The sequence below is a fragment of the Henckelia pumila genome, chromosome 4 (genome assembly GCF_033568475.1).
Source record: "Henckelia pumila isolate YLH828 chromosome 4, ASM3356847v2, whole genome shotgun sequence".
Taxonomy (NCBI): domain Eukaryota; kingdom Viridiplantae; phylum Streptophyta; class Magnoliopsida; order Lamiales; family Gesneriaceae; genus Henckelia; species Henckelia pumila.
Window position 1 is genome coordinate 8,874,741 of NC_133123.1, and position 15,363 is coordinate 8,890,103.

Below are 15,363 nucleotides of genomic sequence, written 5' to 3' on the forward strand. Positions count from 1 at the left end.
CACCAGATCGTGCGTTTACCTTTTCATATAAGCCTGCAGGATCTGTCAAAATTATCTTCTAGTTCTCATTTATATTTCTTTATTAATTTTTTTTAATATAATTACAAAAATACTCTATCATTAACCGTAGTTTCTCTTCTCTTCTCATCGTATCTTAATTTTCTCATATCATTTCAATACAATAACTCGATAAATTTCATTAAAAAAAAAACACCCTAGTCCCCATATGTTCGCACGAACAGCACGCGATCCACGCCACGGCCGGCTAATTGCAAATGGAACCACAACCACAGCTTCCTAGTTGGCATTAAATTAAATGAGCTTGTTGCCAAAATCGTAAGTTACAATAGTATATCGATGAATGAGCATTGAAGTGAGACCAGCTAGCTACTACTGGTTCAGTGGTCCCAATGAGCCAGCCCCTTTCTACGCAACTATACGTGCCAAACATCATCAAACTCTATAAAAAGCTTTAGTAACCAATCAAGCTAGCCCTTATATCCAAATACAAATATATATATATATATATAGAGAGAGAGAGATTTAAATTGAAAAGAATCCCTAGCTATTTTTTTGTATGGAAGAAGAGAAGGCAATAAATGATGGGTACACACAAGATGGGACTGTGGATCTCAGAGGAAACCCTATTCTCAGATCCAAGAGAGGTCGATGGACTGCTTGTTCCTTTATTGTTGGTATGCCATTCTTTTCAATTCTCTCACTTTTTTTTTTTTTTTTTTTGCAATATTTCTACTTTGTTCCCCTCGTTCTTTTTCGCGGCAACGCGCCAATAGAAGATCTCCCGATGTAGCATAGAATATCTAAATGAATATATGTAAGAACCAGAATCTGTCTTAAGAAACTAGCTAACAAAATCATGATTGGGTTCATAGTTACATATATGTGTATTTTGTTTTGTTTTGCTTTTTATTGAAAGTATATATTTCGTGATTTAATCTTCTTGGTGGTGAGGGTGATCCTCTGCTTCGTTCTTGGTTGTCTTGTTTCACTTTTTAGTAGATCTCGAAATACATCATGAAAAGGCAACCTTTTTGGAAGCTCTTACATTATCGTACTTGAACTAGTGCCTTTTTCTTTGTTTATTAAACTTTCCAAGGAAGATTCGGGATAAAGTAATTAAAATGTCGTCCTTTTTTTTTTTCTCCTATTTATCCACGTGTCATATGCCGAATTAATTTTTTGTTCAATTTGAGTTAATTTTTATGTCAAAATTATTATTTTTCATGTAATGTAACAAAGACCTACCAATTTATCTATTTTCAAAACAGTTTTAGGGTTCTTGATCTTATAGTTAGTATCAATAACCTTAAATCTAATCGTATACTTAAACATGGCAATATATATTAAAATGAAATGAGGTAAACTGCGTGGTATGCATATACGCAGAATATTCAATGAATGTGACGGATAATACTATAATACAATATCAATTTTTTTGTTTTTTGTTTTTTGTTTTTTGTTTTTTTACCTTTTGACAACACGTACGTTAAATTTTTCGTCGACTTCTTCCTCTAGCTCACTCTTTCTCTCTCTTTACTAAGAAAAGATACGCACTTCGATAAGTTTTACGTTGGAATTAATATATTAATGTATAAATTATATGGATGGATTCATTATCCACGATTACAAGTCATCCACGTACTACCTAAAATCTAGACCAAATCAAATCCATTAATTTCCAGAACCAAAGACCAAAGTTTACCCATCCTTTTAATTTCTTCCAAATATCGGTAAACACGATAATCTAACAATATCTTGAATTTTATGAGCATTTTTGGAAAAGAAGTTCCGTCTCTTAAAAACACTACCAATGTTATTATATCTTTGATAGTGACTCGTTCGGAAACGTTCAGTCATACAAGTCAACTGTTACGTGCATTTTAATTAATTAAACCCAACACAATTTAACTAATAATTAATTATTTAAAATCTCAATTCAATATTATATCTTTCTTAAATTGCCCAATACTATATAATTCGTACAAACATACGTACGTATACACACGCATACACGTAACTTCGATCAATACCCATGGGATAGGTGTAACTTTTTCCACATATCTCATGAGTAAAACCCATAAAGTAGGACCGAATTTTTCCCTCTTGAGCATTTGTGTACTCATATTATCGTGGTTTTGTTTTTAATTAGTTTGTAAAATAAAAAATATGGTTTCGTAATTCGAATAGAGACAAACATAATAATAATAGTAATAATAATAATAGATAGATAGATAGGTATGAATACGAAAATGGAAACGGCATTTGTCTTTCAGCCAGCAAGTAGCTAGCAGCGTCTCTTTCTTTTCGACTTCATGGGGCATTATTAAATGCGTCAATTATTTTCTCCAACCTGCCATTTTTCGTACACTGGTCGAGTCAAAATTATAAGATATATCTAAAGTCAATATATCTATTTAATATTTATTAACAAAAAAAAAAAATTGGAATTTAATTAAATTAAATGGACATATATATATATATATACGAATGCAGTGTATGAAGTGTTCGAGAGGATGGCGTACTACGGAATATCCTCCAATTTATTCATATATTTGACGAAGAAACTTCACGAGGGGACTGTGAAGTCGGCCAACAACGTGACCAATTGGGTCGGGACCGTTTGGATGACACCCATATTGGGCGCCTACGTCGCGGATGCGCTCTTAGGTCGATATTGGACCTTCGTCATCGCTTCTGCTATTTATTTCTCCGTAAGTCATCCATTTAATTATTATATCTTTTCGAATCAATTATATATTTTCCCCGGAGTTGGAAGTTGAAATAATAAAAACATCTCAACTAACACAAAAATAAATGTACTTCTTGCAATAATTAATATATATATAGTCCCAAGGCATGAGATGTACGTGAGTTTCACATGAAAAAAAAATTAGGACAAACGATGATGGTCGTTGGATCTATCATGAACGCTAGTTAAATATCGTCTATTGGACTCTAACGTGAGAAAAAAGTTAGGAAAATGATCATGATTAAGGACCTTTCGATGATATTATTATTACGTTAGGAGTTTGAATTAGTTTTGTCAACACATTAAAAGTTAATAGTTACTAGGAAGAAAGGGACGATAATGATTAAGACAATTTGAGAAAATTACCACCTTTTTGGCTGCAATATCGATCATGAATATATATTTATCTGCATGACTATTGACTAAGACATCTTAATTAATTAGTCATATTAATATATATATATATATGTATTATTGGTTAATTAAATTTCGGAGAAGATGCTTCTCTTTTAATTTAATATTATTGATATGTTATCATATATCGTGGTAGTTGGTTTTGCTATTACTTTATTAATAAAATGGATATGATCATGCGACAAATGATGATGTGCGAGAGCAGGTAAATTTAATAATTAGTATTTGTTAAAATGATATATTTAATTAAAACTTCAAAAAAGATTCTGAAAATTATTATTATTGTTTTTATAACATACATTAATTTAACACCTAATTTAAGTACTGTGTGTACTATTTTTAACTTTCTTTTTCAAGATGTTTATGAATAATATTTCCCGGACGATTCATCTGAGATTTTTATACATTTTGCATTTAGTGCTTTTAATTGGAAATTAAGGAAACTTGATAGTCTAGTGATCATTTCAACCTACCTTTACAGGCACAACCCTCATGATAGATATATGGATGATCATTTATCAATATATGTGGGGTCCATTTAAAATGGATCTAACATTTATTGATAAATATCAACCGTTAGATATACATATTCTAGATTTAAAAGTACAGTTATTATGCCGAAATTATCGTATGAAATAAAATATATATTAGTCGCGATTCAGCAATGCGTGGATTTGACTAACATATTTCAAACCTTTTAGCAACTCTCACTAGTTAAAGACAAAGTCATTGGAAAAATTGATAAATAATACCATTGTTACGTGGATTAGAATTAGATTACAACATACATATATTATATTTGAATTGATCTTATTACATATTTTGTAGAATTGATCACTTAAACTCTTGGGACCACCGAAGTTGACCCATGAATATGGAAATCTAAACTAATTGGTTACATTTTCAAATAGCATTTTGTTTGTATTTTTACCGGGCTGAATAAAATTGCACCAAATTTCATTTCTTGGACTGGAGTTTACGGGCATCTAATATTCAAGCAAGTGTTGGTCCAAGTCAACGTTGGCCTACATTTTTTTGTTTTAGGTTTATACATAATTTTTTTTATTACATAATTTTTTTTATGTTAATTAATTTTCATGTTATTTTCAAGATTGATAAGATAAATTTATTATTGAAAAATTTATATTTAGATTAAAAAATTATTTAATAATTTAAAAATTTTAAAAAGTAGATAAAATATAATAAACATTAAACATTAATGTATAACTGATGAGATATTATTGGAGATAAGTTTTATGGCAAGTTAAAAGAAAATAGGGATTTGAGGGCATTTCTATAATATTAATTAAGACTTCATCAAATTGATTGAAAATTCGTTGGTAATCAGGCAGATTTTTAATTAATTAAATAAATAAATATTAAGATTAAGATGATTACGCAACCTTCGCTTAATTAGTTTCTTGATTTAGAAGACTAATAAAGCAACTTGTTTGGTCGCTTCTAAATTAGTTTGAGCTATATATTAAATAGAATATAATTACACTTTTTACTTCATCAGTGTGATATATATGTTTTGAAAACTAACATTACAAAAAAACATAAATTAATTTAGACAAAATTTAATTGTCTCAGGGAATGGTATTGCTCACATTATCAGTATCAATCCACCCATTAAAGCCAAGTCCATGTTCAGATCCAACCGGTGCCACATGCAACAAGGCCACCACATTGCAACTTGCTGTGTTCTTTGGAGCACTTTACACACTCACCGTGGGCACCGGCGGAACAAAGCCCAACATCTCGACCATGGGGGCGGACCAGTTCGACGAATTCGACCCCAAGGAGAAAGTCCACAAGCTCTCCTTCTTCAACTGGTGGATGTTTAGCATCTTCTTTGGCACACTCTTTGCAAACACTGTGCTTGTCTATATCCAAGACAATGTGGGATGGACTCTTGGTTATGGACTCCCCACCGTAGGCCTCGCGATATCCATCGCCATTTTCTTGGCGGGTACGTCTTTCTACAGGCACAAGTTGCCCACAGGAAGCCCGTTTACTAGGATGGCTAAGGTGATAGTGGCTGCCATGAGGAAATGGCAGGTAACAGTCCCGGCTGACCCTAAGGAACTATACGAGCTCGATTTGTCCGAGTACTCGAAAAAAGGGAGATACCGGATTGATTCTACACCTACAATGAGGTATGCATGCATGCATTCATAGATTTTATGTATGTGACACGAATTCATTTCTGTGTTATATTCAACTAGACTTGTAATAATTGTGCAGGTTCTTGAACAAGGCTTGTGTGAAAACAGGTTCCTCTAGCCCATGGATGCTATGCTCAGTCACACAAGTTGAAGAAACCAAACAAATGCTGAGAATGATACCTATCCTAGTAGCCACATTCGTTCCCAGTACTATGATTGCTCAAATCAACACACTTTTTGTCAAACAAGGCACCACCTTAAACAGAAACATTGGCAACTTCAAGATTCCCCCTGCCAGTTTGGCCGGATTCGTTACGCTTTCCATGCTTATATCTGTTGTGCTTTACGACCGTTTCTTTGTAAAAATATTCCAGAGATTGACCAAAAATCCTAGAGGGATCACCCTTTTACAAAGAATGGGGATTGGTATGTTGATTCACATAGTTATAATGGTAGTGGCCTCATTGACGGAGAGGCACAGGATTCAAGTGGCTAAGGATAATGGATTGGTTGAAAGCGGGAAACAGGTACCTTTATCAATCTTCATATTGCTGCCTCAGTTTATACTAATGGGAACTGCTGATGCATTCTTGGAAGTGGCCAAGATCGAGTTTTTCTACGACCAAGCACCCGAAAATATGAAGAGTCTAGGCACATCATATGCTATGACTACTCTCGGAGTTGGGAATTTCATCAGCAGTTTTTTGTTGTCCACGGTTTCAAGAATAACAAGGGGGAAAGATGGTCACTCGGAATGGATCAAGAACAATCTCAACGCTTCGCATTTGGACTATTACTACGCGTTTTTCGCCATCTTGAATGTCTTGAATTTCTTCTTCTTCTTGGTTGTGGTCAAGTTTTACGTTTACAAGGCTGAAGTTTCTGATTCGATGCGAGTTATAGAGGAAGAACTTGTGGCATCTGTACATAAGGCGAATGATTGATTGATTAAAGATCAGCAATATTAGAGGGATTGCTGGCTGGTTATATAAAAAAAAAAAAAAAAAATTACACGTAAGAGGTGTGTTGTACTTGGGTTTTAAATTGTTCATCCTCTTGAGATACGGGGATATATGTTTACACTTCACGATTGAGGGGAAAAAAATGAATGTAATGCTCTTTGATAGATTAAATTGTGATAAATACAAACTTGTGAATTATTTTTATTTCTCGAAGCAAAGTTTAAGAATATATTTGAAAGCATGAGAATATCTAGTACAAAAATGAATCTTGGAAAAAAAAAACCATTTTCATAAATCCTCGCACCAATCTGACATACAAATTAATACAACTAGAGGTCTAAGAAACAAGAAGACGAATTTAAGACAAGTTTCAATATATCCTTATACATAATAACACAAGTAAGTACATAAAAATCTTTTCACTTTTTAAGGTTCAATCCCACAAGAAACCTCTTCATGTATGAAATTTTCGATTCCAACGTCATAGATGAAGTTTCCTTTACTTATATTGAGCCCCTCCTTTTTGCTAATTGAAAGGTTCTTTTCAAGAAATGATTAGCAGCAGGATCATTCCTATAGCAAAGTACCCTCAATATCGTATTGGGATCGGACTTGTTCCATCGTCCCGTGGTTGGCGGCATCGGCAGCTTCTGTCTATCGCTCACTAGTCCAATCCCACTGGCTTCACGGGCCACAGTGCTGAAATCTTCTACTAACTGCTCAGTAGACTTCCCCATTAAGGCCACCACCCCTCCCACTGTCTGCGACTCCTTTTCGACCATTTCCTCGTCGATCAAACCTTCTCCACATGTACAAAAAACCCGTTTGAGGCTATTTAAATCTTCCTCAATCATAGGATGATCCGACCTGAGAAAGTTTCGGGCGCTTCCGCCAGCTAGCAAAACCATAAGGTATACCTCAAAAGAAGCCTTCATTACTTCTTTTAGAGCTGGCGCTTGTGCGCGATCGGTGACTATTGCGCACAAGAGAGTGAGATTCTGCTTTAGAATTCTTAATGCTGGCTTGATACGAGCATTTGTAACATCACCAACGTATAGGCATCTGTAGAAAAAGGCGTTTGAATCCAAGAAAATCAGACGGTAGGCAGCGACTTCCGACACGTGCTGAGAGGCTACTTGTATGGCAGCTCGGTTGTGTTCGAAATAGGAACTTCCTGGTTGTCTTCTATTACCAAATCGGTTGTTTGGTGAAGGAGTGATCTTTGGTGAGATGCACAAGGTTTTATCGAGCGACTGAAGTTGTGTGAGAAGGTAATGTAAGGTGTTAAGACGGATGTAAAGGCGTTGTGTTCCGCGGCTTGTGGAAGGGCGTGGATTATGTCCTTCAATGAACAAACTGTTGTTTGGATCTTCAAATCCAACGCCGCATGCTGCTCTTTTCCATATTTTTCGGAACTTCGAGTCCAGGTTGCATCGTGTTAATGGAGGAAGAGAAGGGATATAACTCTGTTTTGATCCTGAAAACGCGAAAATGAAGATATGTATGTAACTTTATGACGAAGATTATATGTTAGGCAACCGAAATTCATGCAAGAGGTGCAACTTTATTACCACATGATGCAGCAAAAGTTATGTAATCTCGGAAGAGATGCTCTAAACCTTCAACAAGATCACAAACTAGATTCTGAGACACATTCACTGGTATTTGAAAGAAATTGTCCACAACTTCTTTGGCAAAGCTTACTAGATCTTCAACCGAATGCGCATACGGCTCAGTTTTGGACATGGGATTCCATGTCTGCAACAAAACAATATGTCAAAAAGATTTTAGCATTATCTTATCAATCATTAAGTTCATGATTCCAGTGAGCTCACCTCTGTTTCTTTTGCTCTTTGGAGATGCTCCTTTCCTGTCTTTATCCTATCTTGAATCCACTGTTTCAACAGTTTAACAATGATAGCATCACCTTCATACGGTACCATTTCCCTTACAATTGCTTTGCCTCCATCTTCACATTCGACCGAGTCCTCAACCGCCATCTGCACCAAGGCTTTCTCGAGTTTCCCAGCCCTTTGCAGCACCAACACGGTTTCGTTCTTGAACGAGGATGCACCCGTCAAGTATTGCTTTAGAAAAGTTCCGTAGCAAGCGTGTAGTGTCACAGCAGCAACTCCTGCAGCAATAGGATGCCATTTCTTGAGCACATCACTAAAGATATCCTTTTCTTTCCTAGCCAATTCTTCAGTTTCACAGGCCAGTTTAATCAGCATCCCACCATGATCTTTAGCTTCTTGATTCCTCTCATTTTCTTTCACAGTTACAAACATCTGTTGATGAATAACATAAATGGCATTGACATCAAACGAAGAACAACTACACATCTTCAGTAAAATGAAATTCAACAAATATAACAATCAACAAACCTTGGCAAATGCACTCTTCAATGATGAACGGATGTAACTATCCACCCTATTCCCTGTAAATTCGTCGGCCACTTCGCCTTCCTTCTCTTGGGGCACAGAAACATAACAGGGAACATCTTCTTCCAATATCTTCGTAGCCGAAAAAACCAAAGGAAGAATGCTTTCCATCACACCTATATTTTCCCTGTCGAAACACACGTGGTAATCCAACAACCGCATTTCAGACCATTTCTTGATCGCCTTCAAAACACTAGCCAACATCTGCACGTAAACAGGATCTCTATCCGTCCGTTTAGCATCAATGGCTACTTCGGTTAACATGGCTAACGAAGCGCCAAGAAGATCCGGTTCCGCCATCCCAGTCACAACATACTGCTCGAAAAGCACCCAAGTGAAGCAGAGATTGTGAACTGATCGGTTGATGCCTAAAGTAGACCATGTTTTCTTCATCAACTCAAGCAATTCATCGACTTCATCGAGCACCATTGTCTCGTCTTTCAAATCGAAAACAGAGCTGAGAAGGGCTCTATAAATCTGAACATTGAGTGGGTATCCGTCCGCCCAATGACACACATCGGTGGTGGAACCATCAGGGCTCCGCCAAGCCAAGGAAACCACACTGTTGCAGAGTATTCTCATGGCTTCCGAATTCTTCCCAGTGTCTATAGCCTTTGCTTCACAAGCATGGATGATGTCTCGGAACTTGGCGGCAGATGGGTCGGATTTTTCGAGCGGAATAGAGGGGTGGAGGAGGAGTCCGGCCTCGAGTATTTGCAGCTGACGTTTCTGCCATTGATGGTATTCATGAGCGTCGTTGAATTCCGATGGCTTCAGGTGGCGGAGCAGCTCCAGGGGGAGAATTATCGTCTCCGCACGCCTCCCCATCTGATCATATGCATGTAAGTAACATTAAGTATTCACCAAATTCATTATGTAATTTGAACTCATTGTTTTTATTAGTTCCAAATCGAATAAAAACAATTCAAATATATGAAGTTGTGGAAAGAATTATGTAATATGGAAACATGTTTAATTATATATAATATATGAAGTTGTGGAAATAATTATATTTCAGTTTTAGTCATGTATATTTTAATTTTTGGCAATTTTGGTCCTTTTTATTTGAAAATGTTTACGTGTCACTGTACACGTCAGCTCCACATCATCACTGAATTGGTACCACGTCAGCACCACGTCGGAAAAAGAACTAAAATTGCCAAAAAAATAAAGATAGCGAACTAAAACTAAAATCAAAAAATATAAAAAACTGAAATCGCAAAATGTCAAACATAGAAGACCAAAAAAACAATTTTCCCCTCATAATATGTACGTACTTGGCCAACAAGGGTCCTCATGAGCGTTTTACGTAGCCTATTATCACTCGGCTCCGTGACCCTCATTTGCTGCCTCATGATCTCTGCCGACGTCATCGGACGCCTGAGTCTCGCCACCGGCGAAGACGGCAGCGTGGACGACATCTTCGGGCTCGAGCCCGCGGCCCAGCTGGGCGACATGGGGTTGGAGCCGCAAGAGCTGGAGCGCCTGGAAGATGGGGAGCGCTTGAGCATTTTCAACCCCAATGCCTTCTTGACTCGGCTCGTGACGGCCATACCGACGCCGGGAGGCTTGGACGGGGATCCAGGGCTGGACCCTGCATGTTCGTCCCCTCGGCCGCCGTCGGAAGAGCTATAGTAGGTGAGGGCATTCTTGCCCCCGAATCCAGGGGATGAACGGCACGCCGTGAAGAACACCTCGTAAGCCGCCACCCGGAAATCGTCCCGATCAAGGCCGTTGATTTCTCCCAACGGAGACGAGAGGACGGACTCGGTTCCCATGCGGGTTTAGCCGAGCCGGGCTCTTTTGGGAGCTAATATATATATATATTCTGATCAGGATGATGGAGGAGTTTTCTTGGGGCAGAGAGAGGAGAGAGAAAGTGTGTATTGTAATCACATTGTAATAATGAATGTTTTTGTATGTAAGAGATTCAGATACGTTGGTTTGAAGGGAGAGGGATGCATGGTTGTTTTTTGAGTTGTTTTTTAGCCTATTGTTACGCGCGAAATAGGAGGAGAATTGTCATACATTACTTTGCCTAGGACTTCTTGAAGAATATTACCCTTTTTTTAGTATAATGCTAGCAGAAATTACGTGAGAGTATACATCAATTAATTAGATGTAATAATATTTAAAATTTTGAACTTAGAAAATATAATTCTAAACCATAATAATATCATAGTATATGTAATTATATTGTGGGTGATAATAAAAATGGTAATTTATCGTTATTAAGAGGGTGTTTGGGTGAGCTTATAAGCAAATACTGAACTACGCAAAATTCATCAAAGAGGTGATGTCCAAGAAAAGGAGACTGCTAGAGAACGAGGTGGTAAATCTAACTGAAGGAGCAGTGCGGTGCTACAAAAGAAGATACCACAAAAGCTTAAGGATCCATGGAGTTTTACTATTCTTTGCACGATTGGTTCTTCTTATTTTAATAATGCACTTTGCGATTTAGGAGCTAGCATTAATCTAATCTCTTTGTCTGTTTTTAGGAGCTTAGAATTTGGTGAGATGAAGCCCACAATGATTGCATTACAGCTGGCTGATAGATCTATTACATATTCGTTTCGAATCATTGAAGATGTTTTGGTAAAGATTAATAAATTTATTTTTTCTGCGGATTTTGTTGTGCTAGATATGGTGGAGGATACAAATATGCCACTGATATTGGGGAGACCATTCCTGGCCACTGCGGATACCAAGATCGAAGTCAAAAAGGGTGAATTATCGATGGGTGTGGAAGGCGAGAGAGTGCTTTTCAACTTATTCATGAAGACACCTACTCCACCCTTCGAGGAATTATGTTTAATTGAACCGGTCGTGAAGTTAGAGAGCTGTCAAAGAGCTGATTTTGCGGTTGATTCATCAAAGGAGAGAGCGCCAAATTTACCAAAGAATAAGTTCACGAAAAATAGAGCGAAATTTAAAAGGTGTTTCGTGGAATTTATTTGGCATGTGAAAGAAAAGAGGAAGACTTAATACCGGTGAAAGTCGGGCTGACGACTTTAAACCAAACGCTACTTGGGAGGCAACCCAAGCTTTTTATTTTATTTTATTTGCTTTTATTTTTATTTTATTTAATTTTTGTTATTTATTTTTTTAGTATTTTATTATAATTTTTTGAAGCTTAATTCTTGTTAATTTTCAAAAAATTTTAGGCTCCAGAAACTCAAATTCGAGCAAGCGGCACGCCCGCCCCATTAATCCGAGCGCTTGCGCAGCTCTTGGAAGAAATTGGCGTTGATATGCGAACTAGAGGCGCGCCCGCGCCATTTCCTTTGGGCGCCCGCACACTCTCTACGCCAACAGCAATCACCAAGTGCGCAAACGCGCATCTCATTAGCGCTCCACCTTGCGCAAACGCGAACCTCATCTCTCTCAACCTTACGCTAAAAAGCTCCCCAATAGCGCAGGCAACAAGCGCAATCGCGCACACCATCAGCGTTGCTCAAGGCGCCAACTTCAAGCGCGATTCCGCGTTCCACCTGCTCTCCTCCTTGCGCAAACAACCTCCCCATCAGCACCATCCTCATGCTCAAACGCACACCTACATGCCTACCACCTGCGCAAATGCGCATCTCCACTTCTCCTCCTTGCGCAAACAATCTCCATCAGTCCTTCACCAAGTGCAAGCTGCGCATCTCTAGCTGCAACACTCACCTGCGCTAACGGGCTTCACAGCAGATCACCATCATGCGCTAACGTGCATATGACCTGTTCACTTCCATGAACCATCGCGCTCCTACGGGCACAACTCCTACTTTCATTCGTGTTTCTTCCCGCAATATTGCCTTGATCGATTGCTTTGGGTTTCAATTATTGTTTCTTATTGTGCGATATGTTTTCTTTTCCAATTAATATGGACGTTCATGTTGCGCTTATCTATCTCCCACACCATGGTATTGCGGCTTCGAATTTTTTTGATGGAGCTGAAATTGGTAACGCCGAGTACTGATGCTCGGTGTCGAAGGTACGCGTCCCGTATTCATTTTATTTGTTTCAATCATTAGGGACAATGATTTTAATAAGTTTGGGGGGATTGAATCATTTTGTCAATGATTTAGTTAGTTGCTTGGTTGATGATTTGAATTGTTGAAAGTTGATTATTTGAATTTTATTGTGCTCCATAATTAAAATTTTTGTTGAGTTTATTTGTTGTTTAAGTAAGTAGAGTTTAAAAGAAGTCGAGAAAGAATTAGATGCATGGCTGATGAAAAAAAAATTTGTGCTATAACTGAAATCCATGACTGTCTACCAATTTAACCAAATTCTGATTTTTGAAAAAATGGAACCAATTAAACAAACAATTTCTTATATACTCTTTAATTAATACTTGAATCTGATTTTTGAAACATACATAGAAATGATTGAGGCAATGTTTGAATTTTTGGGCCTGAATTTTTTTGAATAAATTTATCCTTAGTTGCCCATTTGAGCCTACACGTATATGAGTACATTAAGGTACAAAAATCTGATTTTGTTGTGAAAATCATCGTTTACTGCTGATGATTATTCTTTTCTGCACTGATTGAAATTGGTATGATTTAATTGTTGATTGAGACTTGTCTAGAACTAGTTCGAACACTCTTCGAGGCGAAATACGGACATAACTGCGATTAGAAATGATTTAGGCAATTTTTCTATTATCGTTTGAGCCTTTCAAGCTACCCATTGATAAATTATATCCCTAGTACCTTATTTGAGCCTTATTAAAAATCGAATGGCATGCGTATAAACGTGTGATAAACCCCCATTCGTCATTATTTCAAGGTCCTACATTTACCTATGAATAGCCTAAACACTAATTCCTACATTTAAGGGAGTAATTTGAATGCTAAAATGTTATATGCTCCTAGTTTATATTTGTGAATATGGAATGATGTGGTGGAAGAATTGAAAAAAAAAAAGGTAGTAGTGAAGAAGGAAAAAAAAAGATGAAAAGTGGATTAAACAAGTTGAAAAATGATGAAAACGGAGATGAAAAAAAAAAGTTGTGAAAAAAATGAAAAATCAATGAAGTGAAGAAGAAGTGTGAAATTGTGAATGAAAAGGAGTTGAAATTAGAGTTTAAGCAATAAATTACTCCTTATTTTGAATTCTTAATCTTTTGTTTGTAGCCATGAGCCAAACCTTACATTATAAGCTTATTAAATCCTATTGACCGAGTCTCAGTTGCCCAATATACTAGTGGAGAAGAGTTGCGAGAATTTAGCCTATGAACTGTTGATTGATATTTTTAATGCTTATGAATTTTTGATCGAAACACGCACACACTATTATTCTTTGAATTTACCTGATTGTGAGTATTTTTTATTCAACATCTTATATTTGATCCTTGTTACCTTGAAAAGTTCTCATGGTCTATGGATGTTTAAATTGAATTTGGATAAGAGTGTTTTAAACGTGAGTTGCGGAGATTGTAAGTTTATGCGGTTATTTAGTTATGATTAAAATTTTCAAGTGTTAGTAGGTTGGATGATATTGAATTTGAATTTTTAAAATTATTGCTGAGGCTATTGCTCCATAATATTTCTTGACTATTTTGGTGATTTGAGTTTTTAGAATTTGTGAGTTGTTTTAATAGTTTTGCTCGGGACTAGCAAAAGTCTAAATTTGGGGGTATTTGATAAGTGTATTTTATACACTTAATTTATATATGATTTTAATTATTAATTATTGGTTTCGAGCAGATTTATGCGGAGTTTTGTTGTTTTTGTGGTTGTAGGAAATTATTGAATTATGGTAGAAATAAGAAGAAAATGAGAATTGAGAAAGAAAGGAATGAGAATGAGGCTGTAAAGAATTGAGAAATAAACAAAAGAAAGGAACAGTAACGAGAATTCTATTGGGCTTGGGCTTAGAAGAGTTTAGCGCTTCATCAAGCGCTAAAGAGAAGAAGAAAGAGAGCAAACGCGCTTCTGCTGTGAAGATTAGAAGATTGAAGTGCGAACTTGCAGCGCGCCCGCGCCCGCGCCTGATGGATGAGCGGCCGCCCCGACGAGATATTTGAATTTAAAGTTTTTATCGGGAAGGAAACTTTAATATTTTTAGTGGGCTTGTATTGGGCTTTTAATTTCTATGTATAAAAAGAGATCTGAGCGTGAGATTTAGAGATCAGCCGCCACAACACATACACACATATTAGAGACAGAGACTTGATCGTGATCTCTGAAGGAGAATTTTGGGCGTACTTGAAGAACGAAGACGGAGATCGAGAGTCCGGACACGACGTCGACTACGGATTTGTTTTCTATCTTTTATTTAATTCTGAATATGTTTGGATTTTTGAATATGATTTGTTTTATTCAGAATTTGTTTATGAACTAATTTTTTAGAGTCTAGAGGTCAGATGGAACCTGGTGTAGACGCTTTCATGAATTTTTGATTTTATTGAATTGAGTTTCTCCTAGATTAATTGTTTTTTTTCTAGAATTGATTGTCTTTTCAATTATCTGATCAATAATTGATTTGTAATATTTATTTGAAATCTGGCACTCGAGAGAAGAGATTTTGAATAGGACCAATAGAAAATACACTGTTAATTATTTATATAACTCGGGAGAGTGTATAATTTTAACAGAGTCTTTGAAAAGAACATTGTT

The 15,363-nt window shown here is 36.7% G+C and overlaps 2 protein-coding genes across 2 annotated transcripts; one reads left to right on the top strand and one right to left on the bottom strand.

Annotated features, from left to right (window-relative positions):
- The first annotated feature begins 489 nt into the window (after positions 1-489).
- On the top strand, positions 490-6,478 carry LOC140863483 (protein NRT1/ PTR FAMILY 5.2-like). The gene is made up of 4 exons (XM_073266942.1): positions 490-695; positions 2,515-2,732; positions 4,778-5,343; positions 5,432-6,478. Exons 1-4 carry the CDS (start codon positions 578-580, stop codon positions 6,294-6,296), a joined length of 1,767 nt encoding a protein of 588 aa, XP_073123043.1. The 5' UTR covers positions 490-577; the 3' UTR covers positions 6,297-6,478.
- Positions 6,479-6,552: 74 nt separating this feature from the next.
- On the bottom strand, positions 6,553-10,629 carry LOC140863482 (protein unc-13 homolog). The gene is made up of 5 exons (XM_073266941.1): positions 10,033-10,629; positions 8,699-9,583; positions 8,150-8,602; positions 7,886-8,072; positions 6,553-7,791 (listed from the first exon to the last, which is right to left on the bottom strand). Exons 1-5 carry the CDS (start codon positions 10,531-10,533, stop codon positions 6,818-6,820), a joined length of 3,000 nt encoding a protein of 999 aa, XP_073123042.1. The 5' UTR covers positions 10,534-10,629; the 3' UTR covers positions 6,553-6,817.
- Positions 10,630-15,363: the final 4,734 nt, after the last annotated feature.

Coding starts and splice junctions, on each gene's coding strand:
- LOC140863483 (XM_073266942.1), top strand. CDS start 578: ATGGAAGAAGAGAAGGCAATAAATGATGGGTACACACAAGATGGGACT. Junction 696..2,514: donor TGCTTGTTCCTTTATTGTTG/GTATGCCATTCT, acceptor ATACGAATGCAG/TGTATGAAGTGTTCGAGAGG. Junction 5,344..5,431: donor GATTCTACACCTACAATGAG/GTATGCATGCAT, acceptor ATAATTGTGCAG/GTTCTTGAACAAGGCTTGTG.
- LOC140863482 (XM_073266941.1), bottom strand. CDS start 10,533: ATGGGAACCGAGTCCGTCCTCTCGTCTCCGTTGGGAGAAATCAACGGC. Junction 9,584..10,032: donor TGAGGACCCTTGTTGGCCAA/GTACGTACATAT, acceptor GCATATGATCAG/ATGGGGAGGCGTGCGGAGAC. Junction 8,603..8,698: donor TGAAGAGTGCATTTGCCAAG/GTTTGTTGATTG, acceptor ATTCATCAACAG/ATGTTTGTAACTGTGAAAGA.